Source organism: Oncorhynchus mykiss, chromosome 11 (assembly GCF_057628025.1).
Source record: "Oncorhynchus mykiss isolate SJ-2025 chromosome 11, ASM5762802v1, whole genome shotgun sequence".
In the NCBI taxonomy this organism is placed as follows: Eukaryota; Metazoa; Chordata; class Actinopteri; order Salmoniformes; family Salmonidae; genus Oncorhynchus; species Oncorhynchus mykiss.
This window is the reverse complement of record NC_143032.1, coordinates 15,018,673-15,038,953: the sequence shown is the minus strand read 5'-3', so window position 1 is coordinate 15,038,953 and position 20,281 is coordinate 15,018,673. Positions and strand designations below refer to the sequence as shown.

Sequence of the window (20,281 nt, the reverse complement as noted above, 5' to 3'; positions counted from 1 at the left end):
AATAACAGGAAGTTCATGGTTAAAAGGACACTAAGAGATGGTACGAATAATAACTAACAGAAAAAAAATGTCTATATTGTAGTAATATGTTTTTCTGACAACAATGCATGCCCTCCATGAACTCTTGGTCCTTCCTTTACTGATACTGCAATGTTCAGCGCTCTGCTTCAGTTCATATAGTTGGGTGAAATTAAGGCGAGACCAGTCAATGTTGATCTGTATGAAAACCAACAGGGGAGGGGGGATGCAGGCCAGGCAGGGGGAGAGGTGGACCAGGCCAGGCAGGGGATTGACCTGGGGCAGTTCACTTCTGCACCCGCAAGGAAAACAGATTTAATCATATCTTGTTCTTTCCCGCTCTACGAGTACAGCTGCTGCCCTCAGCATTTTGATCTGGCAACACAAGCAGGTTTATAGCTGCTGTACTATGGCCATGGTAGATGACTGCGTGCCTAGGACAAAGTCTTGCTCTTCCTATGGGGATTGTCAGGTTTCAGAAATTCTATGACAATGGAATTCAACTCAATGCACACACGCAACATGCCACAACATGTGGCCCTTTACTGTAACTCATGAAATGCAAGTCGTCCCCCACACACAGCTAACACAGACGCAAACCATTTACATTTTAAAGTTATCTTTAATATTCTTTGCCTTAATCGTAAATTGGGAATCAACCGTTTTCAGATCTGAAATACATTAGACAGCAGATACACACTGTACATGAGAAGTGTCTGCTATTCTAAGGACTTGCTACATGATTCTGTCAGCCATCTTGATGGAGTGACTATTAAACGATAGGGTATTTCCTTATTTAACTCTGCATTGTTGGTTAAGGGGTAAGCATTTCACGGTAAAGTCTACACCTGTTTTATTCGGCACAAATTAACATTTGATTTGACATAAGAGATTTAAACCGAGACAAAAAAAACTTTTCCAAGTATTTGACATACAGTACTAGTGCAACTTATAATAAAATGTACTTTACATGTTGCAACTTAAGTCATGACTGATGCTGTTCATGTTAAACAAAAAAAGGAAGACAAAGGATTAAATAGAAGTGATGACTTCATCCTACAACTTGTTGTTCGTAAGCACTGCTTCTGAGGGATGCAGATAGAGAATAAACTCACTGTAGTGGATATACGTTATTAGATCAATTCTGAGGTTATTGTAGGCCTTTCTTGCAGTAAAACAACCAAATCGCCCCCCCAGTGGCCTTATGGGTGGAATGTTATTAATATTTTTCATAATTAATAAACATTATTTCATTATATTTCAGTCTTCTGTGATGTATATAAAAGTGTAATATTAGGATGCAAACTCAAAATGTAATACATTTCAACTATATCTGACATGGTTCAGGTGTCTTCTTGTTTTAAGCCCATAACCTTGTGTGTGAGGTGTAGACTTTTCAAAGTAGATCTGTTTCAGACTACCAAGAAACACTGTGACCCTGATTTAGCCCACTGCAGTAAATCCATCCATCCTACTAGCTGTGTGAGCTGTGAGTTTGGCCTCCAGAAGCATAACTATTGTCTGGTCAGCACTTCCTTTACACAACGAGACCATAATTCACCTGGAAAAGGATTACAGGTGTGAAAGGGTTCCTCAAAAGGAATAAAAGGAATAAAAAGTCAATCCAAAGAGGAATCTATGCACAAACCTAATATCGAACTTCAATGTCAGTCAAAACCTCTTCAAAAAGGGCAATATTTACATTTTAAATGTGTTGTATCTTTCAACCACAAAGTAAAATGGAGACAAAGAATAACTGTTGAAAAAAAACAAAACATGATTTCTTCCTGAAATAAGGACTGAGATTAACATTATGATTAATATTGCTAGGAAACCAGGCACCATTTACCAGAGGGTGGTGCAGTCTGCCCAACGCATGAATGGGGGAACACTGCCTGCCCTCCAGGACACCTACACCACCCGATGTCACAGGAAGGCCAAAAAGATCATCAAGGACAACAACCACCCGAGCCACTGCCTGTTCACCCTGCTATCATCCAGAAGGTAAGGTCAGTACAGGTGCATCAAAGCAGGGACCGAGAGACTGAAAAACAGCTTCTATCTCAAGGCCATTAGACTGTTAAACAGCCATCACTAGCCGGGTACCACCCAGTTACTCAACCCTGCACCTTAGAGGCTGCTGCCCTATATACATAGACTAACTGGTCACTTTAACAATGGAACACTAGTCACTTTAATAAATGTTTAAATACTGTTTAACTCATTTCAGATGTATATACTGTATTCTACTCTTACTGTGTTTTAGTCAATGCCACTCCAACATTGCTTGTCCGAATATTGACATATTTCTTACTTCCATTCTTTTAGATGTGTGTATTGTTGTGAATTGTTAGATACTACTGCACTGTTGGAGCTAGGAACACAAGCATTTCGCTACACCCGCAGTAACATCTGCTAAACATGTGTTAATGTGACCAAAATTTGAAATGTACATATCCAGACCAGTGATGCTGCTTACACCTCTAGTGTCCTTCTGACAGCAGCAATGGTGTGTCCGTATGTGTATGTCATTTTAAGGACACTGCTGGCTAAAGGGGGTAAAAAACAAACATATGTAGTGGCTGGGCCACTATAGTGAACATGTTGATGGGCTTCAGGGTGAGGGACACACATTTAGCAGGTGGCTATCAAGCCCCGAGGTCTCCATCACACCGATTTAGGACCGGTTGTCTACTCTAAATCAGACCTTTCAGACTACAGATGACCATATGATAATCCGACATGAAAACACTGATGATGGGGAAAAGGCTAAAGAAGTCAATTTGATGCGAGTCAACGCATCACAACTTCAACATAAGCAACGATCCGTCTGAACACTCACCTCCACTGTACAACCAAGAGACTCCCAAGTCCTAGGAGGATTTAACGAGAAGTAATGTGTACTAAAGTCAACTTTCTACAGTATAACAGTAAGCATCATTTCCCTTTCCTTTCTGCATCCGCCCTCTATGGAGCAGCTAATGTCCTGTCATCAGCCGTCCTTCACCGGGGTCTCTTTGTCTCGCTAATAATATGACATCTCTCTGTGAGGGACATGAGCTGTTAGGGGAAATAGCTCCCAACGCAGAGAAGACAGTTTGCATTATTCACAAGGCTTCAGAGGTTTCGAGTGAAGTTAAACTGGACAAATAAATAGCAATACATGGCAGTGAAGAGTCCAAAAGGCACCTAACGAAGGATAGAGACGTAAACATGATGAAAACAAGGCAGCGAGCAAGATTGGCACAAACAAAAGCCCCCCACCGCAGGGGAACGAAAAGTGAATTAGGGATTATCAAATTGGCAAACAGAAAAAGGGTGAAAAAACCTTATCAAAACAAAGATGAGGAAAAGAAGCAACAGATAAGCACAAAAACACTCCAATTTCCACAAGCGCAGCATCATTCAATGCAATCGCTCAAACTCAGAAGACGATGCAGCACAATGCATTCCCACAATGCAATTTGGTTTCAAAGAGATGATGGACCCATCGGGCGTCAGAGAAAACTACTTCCCTAAAGGAAAAGAGATGTAAGCTGATTCTGAAGTCCTCGGTCTATGGCTTATGAGACGCATAACGAGTAGAGATTGACTTGAGTGTATTTAGTGTGCAGCGAGTTCAGCCTGCGGTACAGTAGCTAGCATTTTCTTAGCTAATTTTGTTTTATAAACAAGTAAAGGTTATTGCAGGTTGCACTTGGCAGTCCAGTGCTCCTAGTACACTGAGCAGAGTGGTACTCTGTGTGGCTGCTGAGAGGGACTAGAGAGCAGTGTAGAAGGGCTGGATGAAATAGGCGGGGCTAAGGTGACCGTCGGGTGGTGGTTAGTGGGCTTGGGATTGTGACTGACACAGGAAGTGGTCACCAGTAGAAGGAGCGGGACAGGAAGTTGGCGGCTGTGCTGAGCCAGCCCACGCCATCTGTGATGGAGCCAACGCGCGTCACGGCCTTGTCCTGCTCCTGAGACGGGCTTTCCTCCTCAGGGAGGTAGTCTGGGATGTCCTCGTTGTGCTCCACCACTGCTTCCTCTGCACCCTCCTGGAATGGAAGCATCAGCTGGGGGGGAGAAAGACAACAGGGAATAGTTCAGAATCCCTAACTAGTGGCAAACTGGGTTGATATAAAAAAAATATAGTGAAGACAACAAAACCAAGATCAGGCAACCGCAAACTATTCTCGACCTCTAGTGCCAAGTCTGAAACATAAGTGAACCAGCTCTTCCACCTGCTGGTCAGCAGGGGAACAGCAGCAGGTCAGTGAGGAGCTGTGGCTCCTGTTGAGAAATCTCCCCCCAGCCTGCCATCACAGTGACCAGGGGGAGGGGAGCAGTGGTCTAGTCTAATTTAACTACTTCAGTTCCTTGTGTTACTAATGTTTTTATCCTATCATCCTCAAGTATGTTTTATTGTATTCTGCATGTTTGGGAAGGGCCCCTAAATAAGCTTTTCACTGTTATGCTTCGTAAACAACAGGTGTAGACTTTGACATAACATTTGATGGGTGTAGGGGGTTCATGGGGTTAGATTTCCTATAGATACAGGGTGTCGTGACACACTGCTTCGAGGGCTTGCTGGGATTGGTCATGTGACTAGGCGGTGAGTAACGCCCTAAGGAACAGAGAGATATGACAAGCTAACAGTCACTCCAAATAACTACCATCCCCAGCACAGAAATACAGAAGCAACTCCAACAATATGGGTTGGCAAAGAGCTCTACCATGCCTACTCCCACTGGGTGTGGACCTTTTGAGTTAGAGAATATAACCCACCACAAAGACTTGCCCTGTCAGGTAACAGGGCAACCGGTCACAGTTGAGATTTTTGAATCACGTTTGAAAATTCACCTTTTTCAGCCTAGTCTTTAATAAATTATTTTACAGTTATATAGCTTGGCCTTTAAGACAATGGTTTCACTATTATTTTAGAAAAGTTTTTTTGATTGTTCTTTCATTAATATATTTTATTACCTTCAGGTTTTTGAAATCTCGTTCATTTTACTATAAAATGTTGCGATTTCAAATGCACTTTAAATAAAGTTGAGTTTGATTTGAGTACTATCCCTCCTTCTACTCACCTCTCCTCCATCCTCTCCCTTCACCACCTGTGCAGCCTTCATCACCTTGGTGGAGTTGATCGCCGTGCCCAGTGCCTGAGGAACACAAAGATGCGCGGTCTTTGTATAACACATTTGTAACCAAAACAACTGACGTTTTAAACTCTTCTTCTCTGGCCAGAGTGCAGTGTTTAATGGATGGAGCGTGCCTGTGTGGTCGTACTCACCTCAGCCTTGATGTCAGAGCGGATCCTGACCACACATCTCTTCACAGCCATCTGGAAGGTGAAGCTGATCACCCCCCGGATCTTCAACAGGGCCTCCTCACACAGACTTCTACGAGTCTGAGAGATGGCGGGGGGGGGGAATAAACAAAATGAGAGGACGAGAAAAGACAATATTGATGTGAAAGCAGCGCCGGATACAAATGTAACCATCTACGTTCTATTCATGTGAAGGGGTTTCATGTTACATTACATTTACAGCAGCAACATAACAATCAATATGACATTTCAAAAGAGCTCATTGTCATTGTCCTGTGTGTGTGGCGATATGAGTGGTGTGTCACAGTCTGTCTGGTGTAATGTGATCAGGGACAGGTGCAGCTCTCCTGTGGTGTGGTATTCAGGTCTGATCTCCAACACCCTGCTGTTCAATGGCTGACATTTACAACACTGACCTACACTCCCTGACAACCTGCGTTAACACTATGTGGTCACCGTGACAACAGAGCAACAATATGCCTGTCTCAGGGGTTCTAGTGGTGGTGACTTCTCGAAATGTGTTAGCCTATCGCAATAAAGAACACAGGTTTGATTCCTCACCCATTTTGATTCCTGTGAGACACATTAAGGCCAGAAGCCATGAAGCAAAAAAACAGTTTGGAATCCAGCCTGGATTTTTGGTTTGGCAAACTGATCTCCTCAGGTGTCATTGTGTTTGTACAAGGTAGAGACACCACCATCCACTCACCGAGTCATCCAGGCCGTCGATGTGCAGCACCACAGTCTTGGCCTTCTTGTTGGTGGAGCCCAGGAAGAAGTGGGCCTTGCGTCTGCAGGAGGCAGCCTCAGCCTGCTCTGCCTCATTACCAGCTGCCTGCAGAATCTCATAGATTTCAGACGCCAGCAGCTTGGTCTCCCCTGGGGAGCTGCCCCTGAGAGATGGGAGAAAGAACAAGAGGTTAAGTATAAAACAATTCATTTTCAAATCATTATGTGGACAGTTCTCTCAGGAAACAAAGGCATACTTGCTGTTGTTAGAGGTTTTTTAAAATATTTTTTTACAGTCATTTTAAAAACCTTAACTTCTTCGTCATGTCAAGTACTCTCCTCAAATCCAGACAAGGGCAAGATGGTAGCAATGAATCCAAGTCAAAAAGAAAGTGGACATACACAGTAAAAAGTATCCACGTCTACTAAGTCTCTTTGTACCACACGACGACGGCGGTCTCCGTTACAGTTGAGTGTCCTGTCCTCGGTGGTCTGGGCCTGTCCAGGTCTCTCTCAGAGCCCACTGGACTGAGTGGTTGATATTTCTAAAGGTCGTCGCTCTGCCAGACAAACTGCACGCTAAGAGAGCTGTCCAGCTGCATGAGGGGGGGGGGGGGGGGGGGGGGGGTCCCCATACGCCTACAGAGAGCCACTGTGACAGGCTTGTCACTACCTAACCTTTCTACTGTATAAATAGACAGCCCTGTTGAAGGAGAAATTACCACACTACAATCATAAAAACCAAACATTCACAAAGGTCTCTGTCAGTCTCTAAAATGTCTAATAATTAGGCTATACTATGAAAGTATTAAAAGTCTTCTTATTTCAACAGAGAACATCAGACAGATCATAATTGAAAGAGCGAGATTGGTCAGTAAATATGATTTCTAAAGCATACGTTAGCTTGGCTAATAGAAGTACAATGCCTCCTTAGCGGACAGCATGGCTCGGCTCTAGATCAGGGATCATCAGCTAGATTCAGCCGCGGGATGATTATTCTTGAACAAATGGTCGGGGGTCGGAACATAATTATAAATCATTTGTAGACTGCAAATTGACCGCAAGAAGCCCGAACAGATAATATTTGACTAAAACATAATAATAGCAAACCTTATCGCTTGCTCTCATATACAGAAATACACACACACACACACTTCTGTATATTGCTATTATTTATATATATATATATGTGGTGCATTCAGAAAGTGTTCAGACCCCTTGACTTTTTCCACATTTTGTTAAATTACAGCCTCATCAATCTACACACAATACCCCATAATGACAAAGCAAAAACAGAATTTTAGTATTGTTGGCAAATGTATTAAAAACAAAACACTGAAATAATATATTTACATTAGTATTCAGACCCTTTACTATGAGACTCAAAATTGAGCTCATGTGCATCCTGTTTCCATTGATCATCATTGAGATGTTTCTACAACTTGATTGGAGTCCACCTGCGGTAAATTCAATTGATTGGACATGATTTGGAAAAGCACACACCTGTCTATTTAAGGTCCCACAGTTGACAGTGCATGTCAGAGCAAAAACCAAGCCATGAGGTGTAAGGAATTGTCTGTAGAGCTCCTAGACAGGATTGTGTCGAGCCACAGATCTGGGGAAGGGTACTAAAAAATGTCTGCAGCATTGAAGATCCCCAAGAACACAGTGTCCTCGATCATTCTTAAATGGGAGAAGTTTAGAACCACCAAAACTCTTCCAAGGGCTGGCCGCCCGGCCAAACTGAGCAATTGGGGGAGAAGGACCTTCGTCAGGGAGGTGATCAAGAACCTGATGGTCAATCTGACAGAGCTCTAGAACTCCTCTGTGGAGATGGGAGATCCTTCCAGAAGGACAACCATCTCTGCAGCACTCCACCAATCAGGTCTTTACAGTAGAGTGGCCAGACGGAAGCCACTCCTCAGTAAAAGGCACATGACAGCCCGCTTGGAGTTTGCCAAAAGGCACCGAAAGGACTCTCAGACCATAAGAAACAAGATTCTCTGGTCTGATGAAACCAACATTTAACCTTTTTGCCTGAATGCCAAGCATCACGTCAGGAGGAAACCTGGCACCATCCCTATGGTGAAGCGGTGGCAACATCATGCTGTGGGGATGTTTTTCAGCGGCAGGGACTGTGAGACTAGTCAGGAGAGAGGGAAATATGAATGGAGTAAAGTACAGAGATCCTTGATGAAAACCTGCTCCAAAGTGCTCATGATCTCAGACAGGTGGCGAAGGTTCACCTTCCAACAGGACAATGACCCTAAGCACAGAGCCAAGACAACGCAGGAGTGGCTTCGGGACAAGTCTCTGAATGTCCTTGAGTGGCCCAGCCAGAGACCGGACTTGAACCCAATCGAACATCTCTGAAAATAGTTGTGCAGCAATGCTCCCCGTCCAACCTGACAGAGCTTGAGAGGATCTGCAGAGAAGAATTGGAGAAACTCCCCAAATACAGGTGTGCCAAGCTTGTAGCATCATACCCAACAAGACTTGAGGCTGAAATCGCTGCCAAATGTGCTTCAACAAAGTAAAGGGTCTGATGTTTTTTTATTTTTTGTAAATTAGCAACAATGTCTAAAAACCTGTTTTTGCTTTGTTATTATGGGGTAGTGTGTGTAGATTGATGAGGGGAAAAATTATGTAATCAATTTTAGAATAAGGCTGTAACGTAACAAAATGTGGAAAATGTCTGAATACTTTCCGAATGGACTAGACAACCTTGCACAAGCTACACGGTATCACTTGCACAAGCTACACGGTACCACTTGCACAAGCTACACGGTACCACTTGCACAAGCTACACGGTACCACTTGCACAAGCTACACGGTACCACTTGCACAAGCTACACGGTATCACTTGCACAAGCTACACGGTACCACTTGCACAAGCTACACGGTACCACTTGCACAAGCTACACGGTACCACTTGCACAAGCTACACGGTACCACTTGCACAAGCTACACGGTACCACTTGCACAAGCTACACGGTACCACTTGCACAAGCTACACGGTACCACTTGCACAAGCTACACGGTACCACTTGCACAAGCTACACGGTATCACTTGCACAAGCTACACGGTATCACTTGCACAAGCTACACGGTATCACTTGCACAAGCTACACGGTATCACTTGAACAAGCTACACGGTTTCACTTGAACAAGCTACACGGTATCACTTGAACAAGCTACACGGTATCACTTGCACAAGCTACACGGTATCACTTGCACAAGCTACACGGTATCACTTGCACAAGCTACACGGTACCACTTGCACAAGCTACACGGTATCACTTGCACAAGCTACACGGTATCACTTGAACAAGCTACATGGTATCACTTGAACAAGCTACACGGTTTCACTTGAACAAGCTACACGGTATCACTTGAACAAGCTACACGGTACCACTTGAACAAGCTACGCGGTATCACTTGCACAAGCTACACGGTATCACTTGCACAAGCTACACGGTATCACTACCAATTTTCATTGAAAGACTCGAAACAGTTTTAAAATAAAATGAATCCCCACACAGAGTGTAACAGCAGAGCCTTGGGACTGGACTGGTGTTAACACCAACATAGTGACATTTCGCTAGCCTGTCCCTCCCTTAAGTCTTGTGTTCACACTCTCTCCAGACATGAACGACCTCTACCCAAGGTCAGGGTGTGTAGAATGGGAGCAGGGGGAGCCGGTGTGACCACAGGGCCCTTCTTGACAGGGCCTGTCACTAGCTGAAGTGACTGGCTGGTTAGCTCCAGGCCCAAGGGTCAGTCTCACAGAGAGTTGGGCCCTAGGAGAAGATCATACAGCCTGGTATGGACCTGCCAACCGCTGGCATATCTCCATCTTAGTGCCAGTGATAAGCAGCAGTCGTAATGCCAAACACCCTCCAGATACTCTCACCCAACAACCCGATCTGGAGCATCACACACATCTAAAGACTAGAGAGCCGTCTCTGGATGACCACTATGTGTCGGCCATTTTGGTTTAGCAAGGTACCCAAAGGTGGCTCATTTATACCCTCACCTCCCTCCTATAACTCTTCCCCAGGTTGTTGATGTAAAGGAAAATATGTTCTCAGTCAACTGATAAAAATAAGGGTCAATCAATTAAAACAGGAGGGCTTCCTAAATAATAAAGGGTATATAGTAAGGGTAAATTAAATTGTAATTGTTTTATTCCTGGCTAAATGGCATTCAATTGACATGAACATGACAGACGCAGTTACGAAAGTGTAGATCTTGGCTGCACAACCCGATATAACAGTCCTTGAGCGAAATACCTGGCAACCCTAACATTGTTCAGCATTTAACAAAAACCAGTGAGGACACTGACTAGATTAATTGTGATATTTAAAAAAAACAAGTGGCAGGTTGCATTAAATCCCTCAATGTGTGGAAACAGCAAATTAATTGTTTACAGACCCACTTTAATTCAGAATTAATCAAATTCATCCTTACATGTCAACCTTAGACAACCTTCCTGTCCAGAACATTTGCAAACATGCACATATTGCCTGCTGAAAGCAAGAGAAATACTAGGATGAGGTTTAAGTGAAAAGTGCACAGTATGCTTCCATGTGTGTGTGTCTGCTCATTCTGATGCAGTGCAGTGATGGTGATGGGGAGGGGACTTACTTCTGCATGACATTCTGCAGACTCAGCATCATGCCCAGCTCTCCCTTCATCTTCTCTCTGTTGGTCCGACATTCTGCCAGGTAGCGCACTGCCTGGAAGGACAAGGGAAACCATTACCTCAAACTGACCTATCACCATCTTTGGTTTTATGTCTGTCAGGGTTTCCCCTAGGACTTTTTTTCAGTAGTGGTGGCAACGGTTGAGGCTGCTGCTGCTGTGGAAGGGGGGGGGGGGGGGGGGTTGCATTGGTAGTAGCGGCAAGGGGTGGGGGGGTGGAAAATAGGGGAAACACTGGAGTGTGTGTTAAAAATCAGACAAGCAACGAAGCATACACACAAACACGCACCACACACGGCTAAGCAGCCAACCAGCCACTTACACAGTACTTGCTCTCGCTGCAAGTATGTGTGTGTTGCATAACCAATGCAAGCACGCAACAAGTACAGTGTCCAGGTCACCACTAAATAAGAACTATTATATAAACCACTCAGATGTGTGTGCGGATTCTTGGAGATGTGCCTGAGAACACACCATCACTCTAACCTGTCCTGACACAACTGGACAGCAGGGGGGGTGGGGGGCACATGACAAGAACACACAAACCACCTCACTTTTAGAACCCCTCGAGAGGACAGCTACATAACTTGTGTAAATAAACTCCTCAGACTGACACTTGTTATCATGAGCAGTACGAGAATATGTGCACACTGCTGGTACACTCAAGACTAGCCTAGACCTTTCTTCCCTGTTCCAACTCCTTCTGATCAATGGATCAGGTCACATTTCTGCATAACCAGTGGTGTAAAATACTTAAGTAGTACTTTCCAGTATTTTTACTTGAGTCGTGTTTTGGGGTATCTGTACTTTACTATTTATATTTTTTGACATCTTTTACTCCGCTATATTCCTAAAGAAAATAATGTACTTTCTACTCCATACATTTTCCCTGAAACCCAAAAGTAGTCGATACATGTTGAATGCTTAGCAGGCCATGAAATGTGTTTAATTTACACACTTAAAGAGAAAATCCCTGGTCATCCAGACTGCTTTTAAATTATGTCTGAGTGTTGGAGTGTGCCCCTGGCTATCCGTAAATTAAAAAAAATAATAATAATTGACGTCTGGTTTGCTTAATATAAGAATTTGAAATTATTTACACTACTACCTTTGATACTTAAAAAAATGTCAAACCAAATAATTTTACTCAAGTATTATTTTACTGGCCGACTTTCACTTTTACTTGAGTCATTTTCTATTAAGGTATCTTTACTTTTAGTCAATTATGACAACTGGGTAATTTTTCAACCACTGTGCATTACAGGGCCTGGAGCAAGGAAAACTCTTGACCTTGCATAACCAACAAAATGACCAAATGGTGGTGGATGAGCCTTACCAATAATGCTGAGTAGACGACCTGAGGGTTGGGGTGGTCCAGAAAGAGGATGAGCCCCGGTAAGCAGCCGTTGTCCTGTACTATGGCTCGTCTGTTGAGAGGGTCAGCTGCGAGATCTCGTAGCTGGTTCACCACAGTCAGCGCATCCAACTCCCTACTCATGGTGCCTCCTCTCCCAGTGCCGTGCACATCAAATCAGCCTCTTTACACTGTGTGTATAATAGGATCAAGTTAGATTTAGCTGTACAGTACCGAACATATTCATTTCAATGACATCTGTTTCGGTGACATCAGTCTCTAATGCCTTTATTTGTGGGACACTCGCTGCATGACCAAACCAACCAATTGAAAAGGGACTGCCAATAACAAATGATGTATCAATTTGTTCAAATACTGCAATCAGTATGAGCATCAGATTGTGATTTGTGAAAAACAAATCAATTTGACATTTCACATGAAAAGCAACACCATTATTATTTTTGTCTGTAAGCCTACTAACAGAACTATGTTAAAGCAGGTTTTAAAAAAGTGCTAGTTATTTATTCGGACACTTGGCTGAAACATAAAAACGTGGCAGTCCATTACCTGTAGTGACATATTATGACACATGTTTAAACAATGAAATGATATGGTACTGTTAACGTTACAGTAGCAGGCTGTTGAGAAATGGGCCAGTACATAGTGCAGGTTAGCAAATAAGGCTCATTATGGAGGCCACAGTTACAACAAAATGCCCAACGGACCAAAACAATGCAAATATGGAGCTTTTTTTTTACTGAGAATTACCCTGAACAACCAGTATTGTTCAATATCCAAAACCGCTAGCTAGCAATCTGGTTAGCGGGCTAGCTAACCAATGTAGCTAGCTAGTTTGTCATTGCCTTTTTTTTCACACTCGTTTGCATGCAAATTGAATGAATGGGTGATGGTGAATGGCCATGTTTCTAATCAGAACTGTAAGAATTAATAACGTTAGCTGGTTCCTTCACCTTGCTGTAGCATTGATTGTTGTCCACGCATAACCTCTGAAAACACGCCCAGGACAACCAGAAACACATTACTCTCTGGGCTACAGTAGCTAACGTTAGTCAGTATTAGCATATTATTACCTTTTCTCCAAGTGATCTCCCGTTATTTTGACTTTACAATGACAGCGATTATGCTAAAAAAAAGAAAGATGTTTCGGTCATACAATTTCGTCAAATAGCTAACGTTAGCTAGCTATCGCATACATTTTACGATTCATCACGGCCTCTGTGTGAAGACAGTTGATTGGACAGTTCCGTTGTGACTGTCAAGACGAAGAGCCAATCAGAGCGTTTTTTTCTGTCAGGCAGCAGGGCCAAAGATGTTAATAACTAACCCAAGATAGACCAAATCCTGTCGTTTCCAAGTTTAACAAGTGAATCATAGTGGTCAGAACAAGGAAAGAGATGGGCAGAGCCAAGCACGAGCCAGCGAGAGCCTATTTGACGCGTTCTAGCATGTGTTGCAACCTGTTCTCAGAGCATTTCGTGTTATTCTATACGTACATTTTGTATGATATGTTATGTTTCCTATAGGTATAGTAGGTATTCATTTATGGCTGTCCATCACCCATTTCGGGTGATATGTTATGATTTACAATTTGTAATAAATCAAATCGTATTTGTCATATGCTGCGAATACAACAGGTTCTCAGAGCACCTTGCTTACTTACCAACAATGCAGTTTTAAGAAAAATACCTAAAGGAAAAATAAGAAATAAAGTAACAAATAATTAAAGAGCAGCAGTAAATTAACAATAGCGAGGCTACATACAGGGGGTACCGGGGTTAGTCGAAGTAATTGAGGTAATATACACATGTACAGTAGGTAGTTATTAAAGTGACTTATGCATAGATAATAACAGAGTAGCAACGGTGTGCATTTGATTAGATGTAGAGTAGTCTTATGGCTTGGGGGTAGAAGCTGTTTTGAAGCCTCTAGACTTGGCGCTCCAGTACAGCTTGCCGTGCGGTAGCAGAGAGAACAGTCTATGACTAGGGTGGCTGAAGTCTTTGATCATTTTTAGTGCCTTCCTCTGACACCGCCTGGTATAGAGGTCCTGGATGGCAGGAAGTTTCGCCGCAGTGATGTTCTGGGCCATACGCACTACCCTCTGTAGTGCCTTGCGGTCGGAGGCCGAGCAGTTGCCATACCAGGCAGTGCTCTCAATGATGCAGCTGTAGAACCTTTTTAGGATCTCAGGACCCATGCCAAATCTTTTCAGTCTCCTGAGGGGAAATAGGTTTTGTTGTGTCCTCTTCACGACTGTGTTACGAATTTGCAAAAAGTACAATATATTACGATTTTTTTGCTAGGTGGCTAACATTAGCTAGCTCACTAGCGTTAGCTAGTCTAAGGGTTAGGGTTAAGGGTTAGGGTTAAATTTAGGAGTTGGGTTAAAAGGTTAAGTTTAGGATTAGGGGAAGGGTTAGCAAAAAGGGTTAGGGTGAGTGGAATGGTTAGCTAACATGCTAAGTAGTTGCAAAGTATACTGAACAAAAATATAAACTCAACATGTAAAGTGTTGGCCCCAGTTTTCATAAGATGAAATAAAAGAGCCCAGAAGTTTTCCATATGCACAAAAATATTATTTACCTGAAATTGTGTGCACAAATTTGCTTACATCCCTGTTAGTGAGCATTTCTCCTTTTCCAAAACAATCCACCTGACAGGTGTGACATATCAAGAAGTTGATTAAACATGATCATTACACCTTGTGCTGGGGACAATAAAAGGCCACTCTAAAATGCGCAGTTTTGTCATACAACACAATGACACAGATGTTTCATGTTTTGAGGGAGCGTGCAATTGGCATGCTGACTGCAGGAATGTCCACCAGAGCTGTTGTTAATTTCTCTATGCTAAGTGTCCTCCCACGTTGTTTTAGAGAATTTGGCAGTCCGTCAACCGGCCTCACAACCGCACACCACATGTAACCATGGCAACCCAGAACCTCCACATCGGGCTTCTTCACATGCAGGATTGTCTGAGACCAGCCACCCGAACAACTGATGAAACTGTGTGTTTGCACTACTGAAGAATTTCTGCACAAACTGTCAGAAACCGTCTCAGGAAAGACCATCTGCCTACTTGTACTCATTGTCCTCACCAGGGTCTTGACCGGACAGCAGTTTGGCATCATAACCAACTTCAGTGGACAAATGCTCACCTTTGATGGAGAAGTGTGAACTGTAACTCAATAGAATCTTTGAAATTGTTGCATGCTGCTTTTATATTTGTTTAGCTTAAAATGAGCAAGTAGTTGAAAAGTTGCTAATTATATAAAATGCTAAAGTTGTCTGTGATGAGATTCAAACTCGCAAACTTTGGGCTGCTAGACTTTCGCGGTCTATGGCAACCCACGTTGTACGTCCATCCATCCACCCCGGTCTGTCTTATGTAACCACACCAAAGTAATCTAAGTGCTAAATAGATTTACGTATAGAATAATACGAAATGCTCTGAGACCAGGTTGCACATTTTCCATTAGGGAACGCCTACTCAATTCGCCATTGCACTCCTGAAACTCCTTCTAAACAACGCAATTTTTGGAAACTTTGGCAAAGGGTAAAGTAAAAAAAAAAACTTTGTTCGTAACAGATTCTAGTTTTGGAAACAGAAAACTGTATTGAGATCAAATGTGTCATCGATGAGAACATTTGCAGAATGTCGGCCAAAATCCATCTCACTCCATCTTCTGACGCTTGGCTTCCGCTCACATATTTGGTAGTAAGTGGAACCGTCAACCAGATACTTCAGTTACACATCTGGTGAAATATCTGTCTCCTTAAAATACATTTTAATATAAAATTAACAAAATAGATACGATCTTGCTACCATGGAAAGGAAAATACCTGTATATTTGTGGAAAAATCACCATGAGTAACTCTTTAGTCATATCCCAGTTTACCTATTTGCTTATGGTCTTGCCTACACCTAGCGAACAGTTAAAATTATATTTGGAGCGGCAAGCTAGACAAAATTCAATGGGCCTATTTATGTAATGAATATGTTCTCTCTGCTACCGGAGCGCCAAGTCTAGGTCCAAAAGTCTTAACTTTTAACTAGGCAAGTCAGTTAAGAACAAATTCTACAGCCTACCCCTGCCAAACCCCAACGACGCTTGGCCAATTGTGCGCCACCCAATGGGACACCCAATCAAGGCTGATTGTGATACAACCTGGAATCGAGCTAGCTGTTGGATCAGCTGAGGCATTCAGGGCAGTTAGAGGGACATAAATTAGGTTACTTACATTGTGTCTACCAATGCCCCTGGTGTAATGTACATTTGCTAAAGCATTGTGATGACTCAGCGACACCATGGTAGGGATTAACTGAGCTGGACTTGGGTCATTGATAACTCATTGTCTCAACGCAGTGTGGTAAACCGTGGGGTGGTGGGTTGAGCGTGCAGAGATTGACACAGAGACAGGGAGGTTTTAGTCAAAAAAACAACTTTACTAAGACAGAAAATAAATATATCAAAGAAACAACTTAGGTTTTGCTCGGTCTTCCTTCTCTCTCTTACCTGGTGTCAGTCTCTCCCTTCTCTCTCTTACCTGGTGTCAGTCTCTCTTCCTTCTCTCTCTTACCTGGTGTCAGTCTCTCTTCCTTCTCTCTCTTACCTGGTGTCAGTCTCTCTTCCTTCTCTCTCTTACCTGGTGTCAGTCTCTCTCCCTTCTCTCTCTTACCCGGTGTCAGTCTCTCTCCCTTCTCTCTGGCGGTGTGCCATCCTTTTATTTAGCTTCCACGGCTGGTTGGCACTTTCCTCTAATTATCTCCACTTGTCGGGGTGCCCAGCTCCCGTATTCCTAGCAGAGGGAGCCAACGTCGCCTCACGTACCTCCCCTCTATTACCACCCCCCCCCCCCCCCCCCCCCCCGCCCTTAGCCCTGACTGGGAGGGAGGTATGCTCAGGTCTAGGTTTGCATCCCTTCTGGATAGGGCGTTCGCATTGCCGTGCTGGGCCCCCGACCTGTCCCGACCCGACAGAGAATCGCTGTAAGGACAGGAACCAGCGGGTGACACGTCATTCGTGTCCTTACCTCATGCCATCCACACGAGGGTGAACTTCCTCAAGGTGAACTTCCTCCCGAGGAGGTAAAACTTGAGGGGGTACTTGAGGGTGTCGAGGGCCTTCTCGACAATTGAGTATTTCTTCTCCCTTGGGAGGAGCTTCCTGCTGACATACATGATGGGGTGCTCCTCGCCTTCCTGCTCTTGGGACAACACGGCCCCTACCCCGGTGTCAGACGCGTCTGTCTGGACCAGGAGGTTTTTTGAGAAGTCTGGGGTGCGAACATAGCGCATCCTTCAGGGCCTGGAACGCTGCCTCTGTGTCCTCCGTCCATCGCACCATCTGGGGTAGTCGTGCCTTTGTTAAATCTGTGAGGGGAGAAGCTATTGCGGCAAAGTTAGGTACAAATCTACTGTAGTAGCCGGCTAACCCCAGGAATGACTTTACCTGCCTCTTGGTTCGGGGGACCGGCCATCCCCTAATGGCAGCGATATTTTTATTCTTGGCGTTTCACATTTCCCCTCCCGATCTGATATCCCAGGTACTCCACTTCGGCATAGCCCAGCTTGCACTTGTGGGGGTTCAACCACGGCCTGTAACTTACACAGATGTGACTCCCAATTGTCACTGTGCACAATTATGTCATCCAGATAAGCCGCTGCGTACTCACTGTGCGGCTGCAGGACTCGGTCCATGAGTCGCTGAAATGTCCCGTTAGAGGTATATCCCCCCCCCGGGATGGAGAAGGCAGTCTTCACCGGGGAGGCCGCTGCCAGTGGAACCTGCCAGTACCCCTTTGTCAGGTCCAAGGTGTTGACGTATCTCGCCATCCCCAAGCGGTCGATCAGTTCGTCCACCCGGGGCATGGGGTCGGCATCAAACTTACTGACCTTGTTCAGGCCCCGGAAGTCATTACAGAAGCGGACGGTTCCGTCTGGCTTCGGAACCAGCACTATGGGGCCACTCACTGGTGACTCCTCCAGTACCCCCATTTCTGGCTCGAGGGCAGCAAAACTATTCATTGTTTGTATCCGCTCCAGGCCTCTCGTTGGGAGTGTAGACTGCTTTGCGGGAGGCCACTGTCTTCGGCTTCCACGGCTCGTGATTTGCGACCATCGTTGATAACCATGCTCCTCTTGCTGTGCTCCTTCGACTCCACTATCAGCTGGGGGAGGAGAGGCAGGAGATGGCACCCCTGGCAAAAGAACTGTGGGCAACACCGGCTGACAAGATGGAGATGAATCCAAAATGTGCAAACGCCGTCCAGCCACCGGCGTAGAAAAGGTAAATATTCCACTATGCGTTTTCCCAAGTTTCTTATGTAGGCTGGCAACCTGCGTGATCAAGGAAGCCACCTAAAGCCTATAATCCTCGACAAGCAATCAATTGCCGCATTGGAACTCTGAGCGATCCAGTTTGTCCTGAAACAAAGCGTAGTAGATACAGCTCCCATAGCTCTGGAACCGGTCATTTATTCTCCAGACAAAGAGGGCTCCATTGGAAAACTCATCTGGGACTAACTTTGTTAGCTTGATGGCTAACTTTAGCAGCTTAGCTAGGTTAGCGGCTATTTCAAGCAGACTTTAACCTCTCTGTTAAGCTGGAATCCGGGACAAGAAATTGCGGTCCTAGCTGTTAAAAGCTAACCGCCTCACAGAATCCATGCAAAACAAGTTTGGATCAAAACAAGTTTGAATCATGGTAATATACGGTCCCATGTCGCAACGAACTGTACACAATTCTGAAAATTTCCCAGTTCTTTCATGGCCTGCATACTCACCAGACATGTCACCCATTGAGCATGTTTGGGATGCTCTGGATCAACGTGTTTGACAGTGTGTTTCAGTTTTCGCCAATATCCAGCAACTTTGCACAGCCATCGAATAGGAGTAGGACAACATTCCACAGGCCACAATCAATAGCCTGATGAACTATGCGAAGGAGATGTGTCGCGCTACATGAGGCAAATGGTGGTCACACCAGATACTGACTGGTTTTCTGATCCAAGCCCCTAATTTTATTTTAAGGTATCTGTGACCAACAGATGCATATCTGTATTCCCAGTCATGTGAAATCTTTAGATTAGGGCCTAATTTATTCATTTAAATTGACTGATTTCCGTATATGAACTGTAACTCAGTAAAATTGTTGCATGTTGCGTCTATATTTTTGTTCAATATATATATATATATATATATATATATATATATATATTCAATTCAAGGGGCTTTATTGGCATGGGAAACATATGTTAACATTACCAAAGCAAGTGATTATATACAGTGCCTTGCGAAAGTATTCGGCCCCCTTGAACTTTGCAACCTTTTGCCACATTTCAGACTTCAAACATAAAGATATAAAACTGCATTTTTTTTGTGAAGAATCAACAACAAGTGGGACACAATCATGAAGTGGAACGGCATTTATTGGATATTTCAAACTTTTTTAACAAATCAAAAACTGAAAAATTGGGCGTGCAAAATTATTCAGCCCCTTTACTTTCAGTGCAGCAAACTCTCTCCAGAAGTTCAGTGAGGATCTCTGAATGATCCAATGTTGACCTAAATGACTAATGATGATAAATACAATCCACCTGTGTGTAATCAAGTCTCTGTATAAATGCACCTGCACTGTGATAGTCTCAGAGGTCCGTTAAAAGCGCAGAGAGCATCATGAAGAACAAGGAACACACCAGGCAGGTCCGAGATACTGTTGTGAAGAAGTTTAAAGCCGGATTTGGATACAAAAAGATTTCCCAAGCTTTAAACATCCCAAGGAGCACTGTGCAAGCGATAATATTGAAATGGAAGGAGTATCAGACTACTGCATATCTACCAAGACCTGGCCGTCCCTCTAAACTTTCAGCTCATACAAGGAGAAGACTGATCAGAGATGCAGCCAAGAGGCCCATGATCACTCTGGATGAACTGCAGAGATCTACAGCTGAGGTGGGAGACTCTGTCCATAGGACAACAATCAGTCGTATATTGCACAAATCTGGCCTTTATGGAAGAGTGGCAAGAAGAAAGCCATTTCTTAAAGATATCCATAAAAAAGTGTCATTTAAAGTTTGCCACAAGCCACCTGGGAGACACACCAAACATGTGGAAGAAGGTGCTCTGGTCAGATGAAACCA

General features: G+C 43.9%; 1 protein-coding gene across 3 annotated transcripts; it reads right to left on the bottom strand.

Moving 5' to 3' along the window:
• Positions 1 to 620: 620 nt before the first annotated feature.
• On the bottom strand, positions 621 to 13,582 carry LOC110535331 (armadillo repeat-containing protein 1). 3 transcript variants are annotated; one of them, XM_021620267.3, is made up of 7 exons: positions 13,211 to 13,582; positions 12,102 to 12,310; positions 10,709 to 10,800; positions 6,042 to 6,225; positions 5,297 to 5,413; positions 5,091 to 5,165; positions 621 to 4,073 (listed from the first exon to the last, which is right to left on the bottom strand). In XM_021620267.3, the coding sequence occupies exons 2-7, from the start codon at positions 12,261 to 12,263 to the stop codon at positions 3,879 to 3,881; spliced, it is 825 nt and encodes a 274-aa protein (XP_021475942.1). In that variant the 5' UTR covers positions 12,264 to 12,310; positions 13,211 to 13,582; the 3' UTR covers positions 621 to 3,878. The 3 variants fall into 3 exon arrangements, with proteins under 3 accessions (XP_021475942.1, XP_090045639.1, XP_090045640.1); XM_090189513.1 differs by having other exon boundaries at positions 13,091 to 13,361; XM_090189514.1 differs by lacking the exons at positions 10,709 to 10,800; positions 12,102 to 12,310; positions 13,211 to 13,582 and adding an exon at positions 6,371 to 6,644.
• Between the last annotated feature and the right edge of the window lie 6,699 nt (positions 13,583 to 20,281).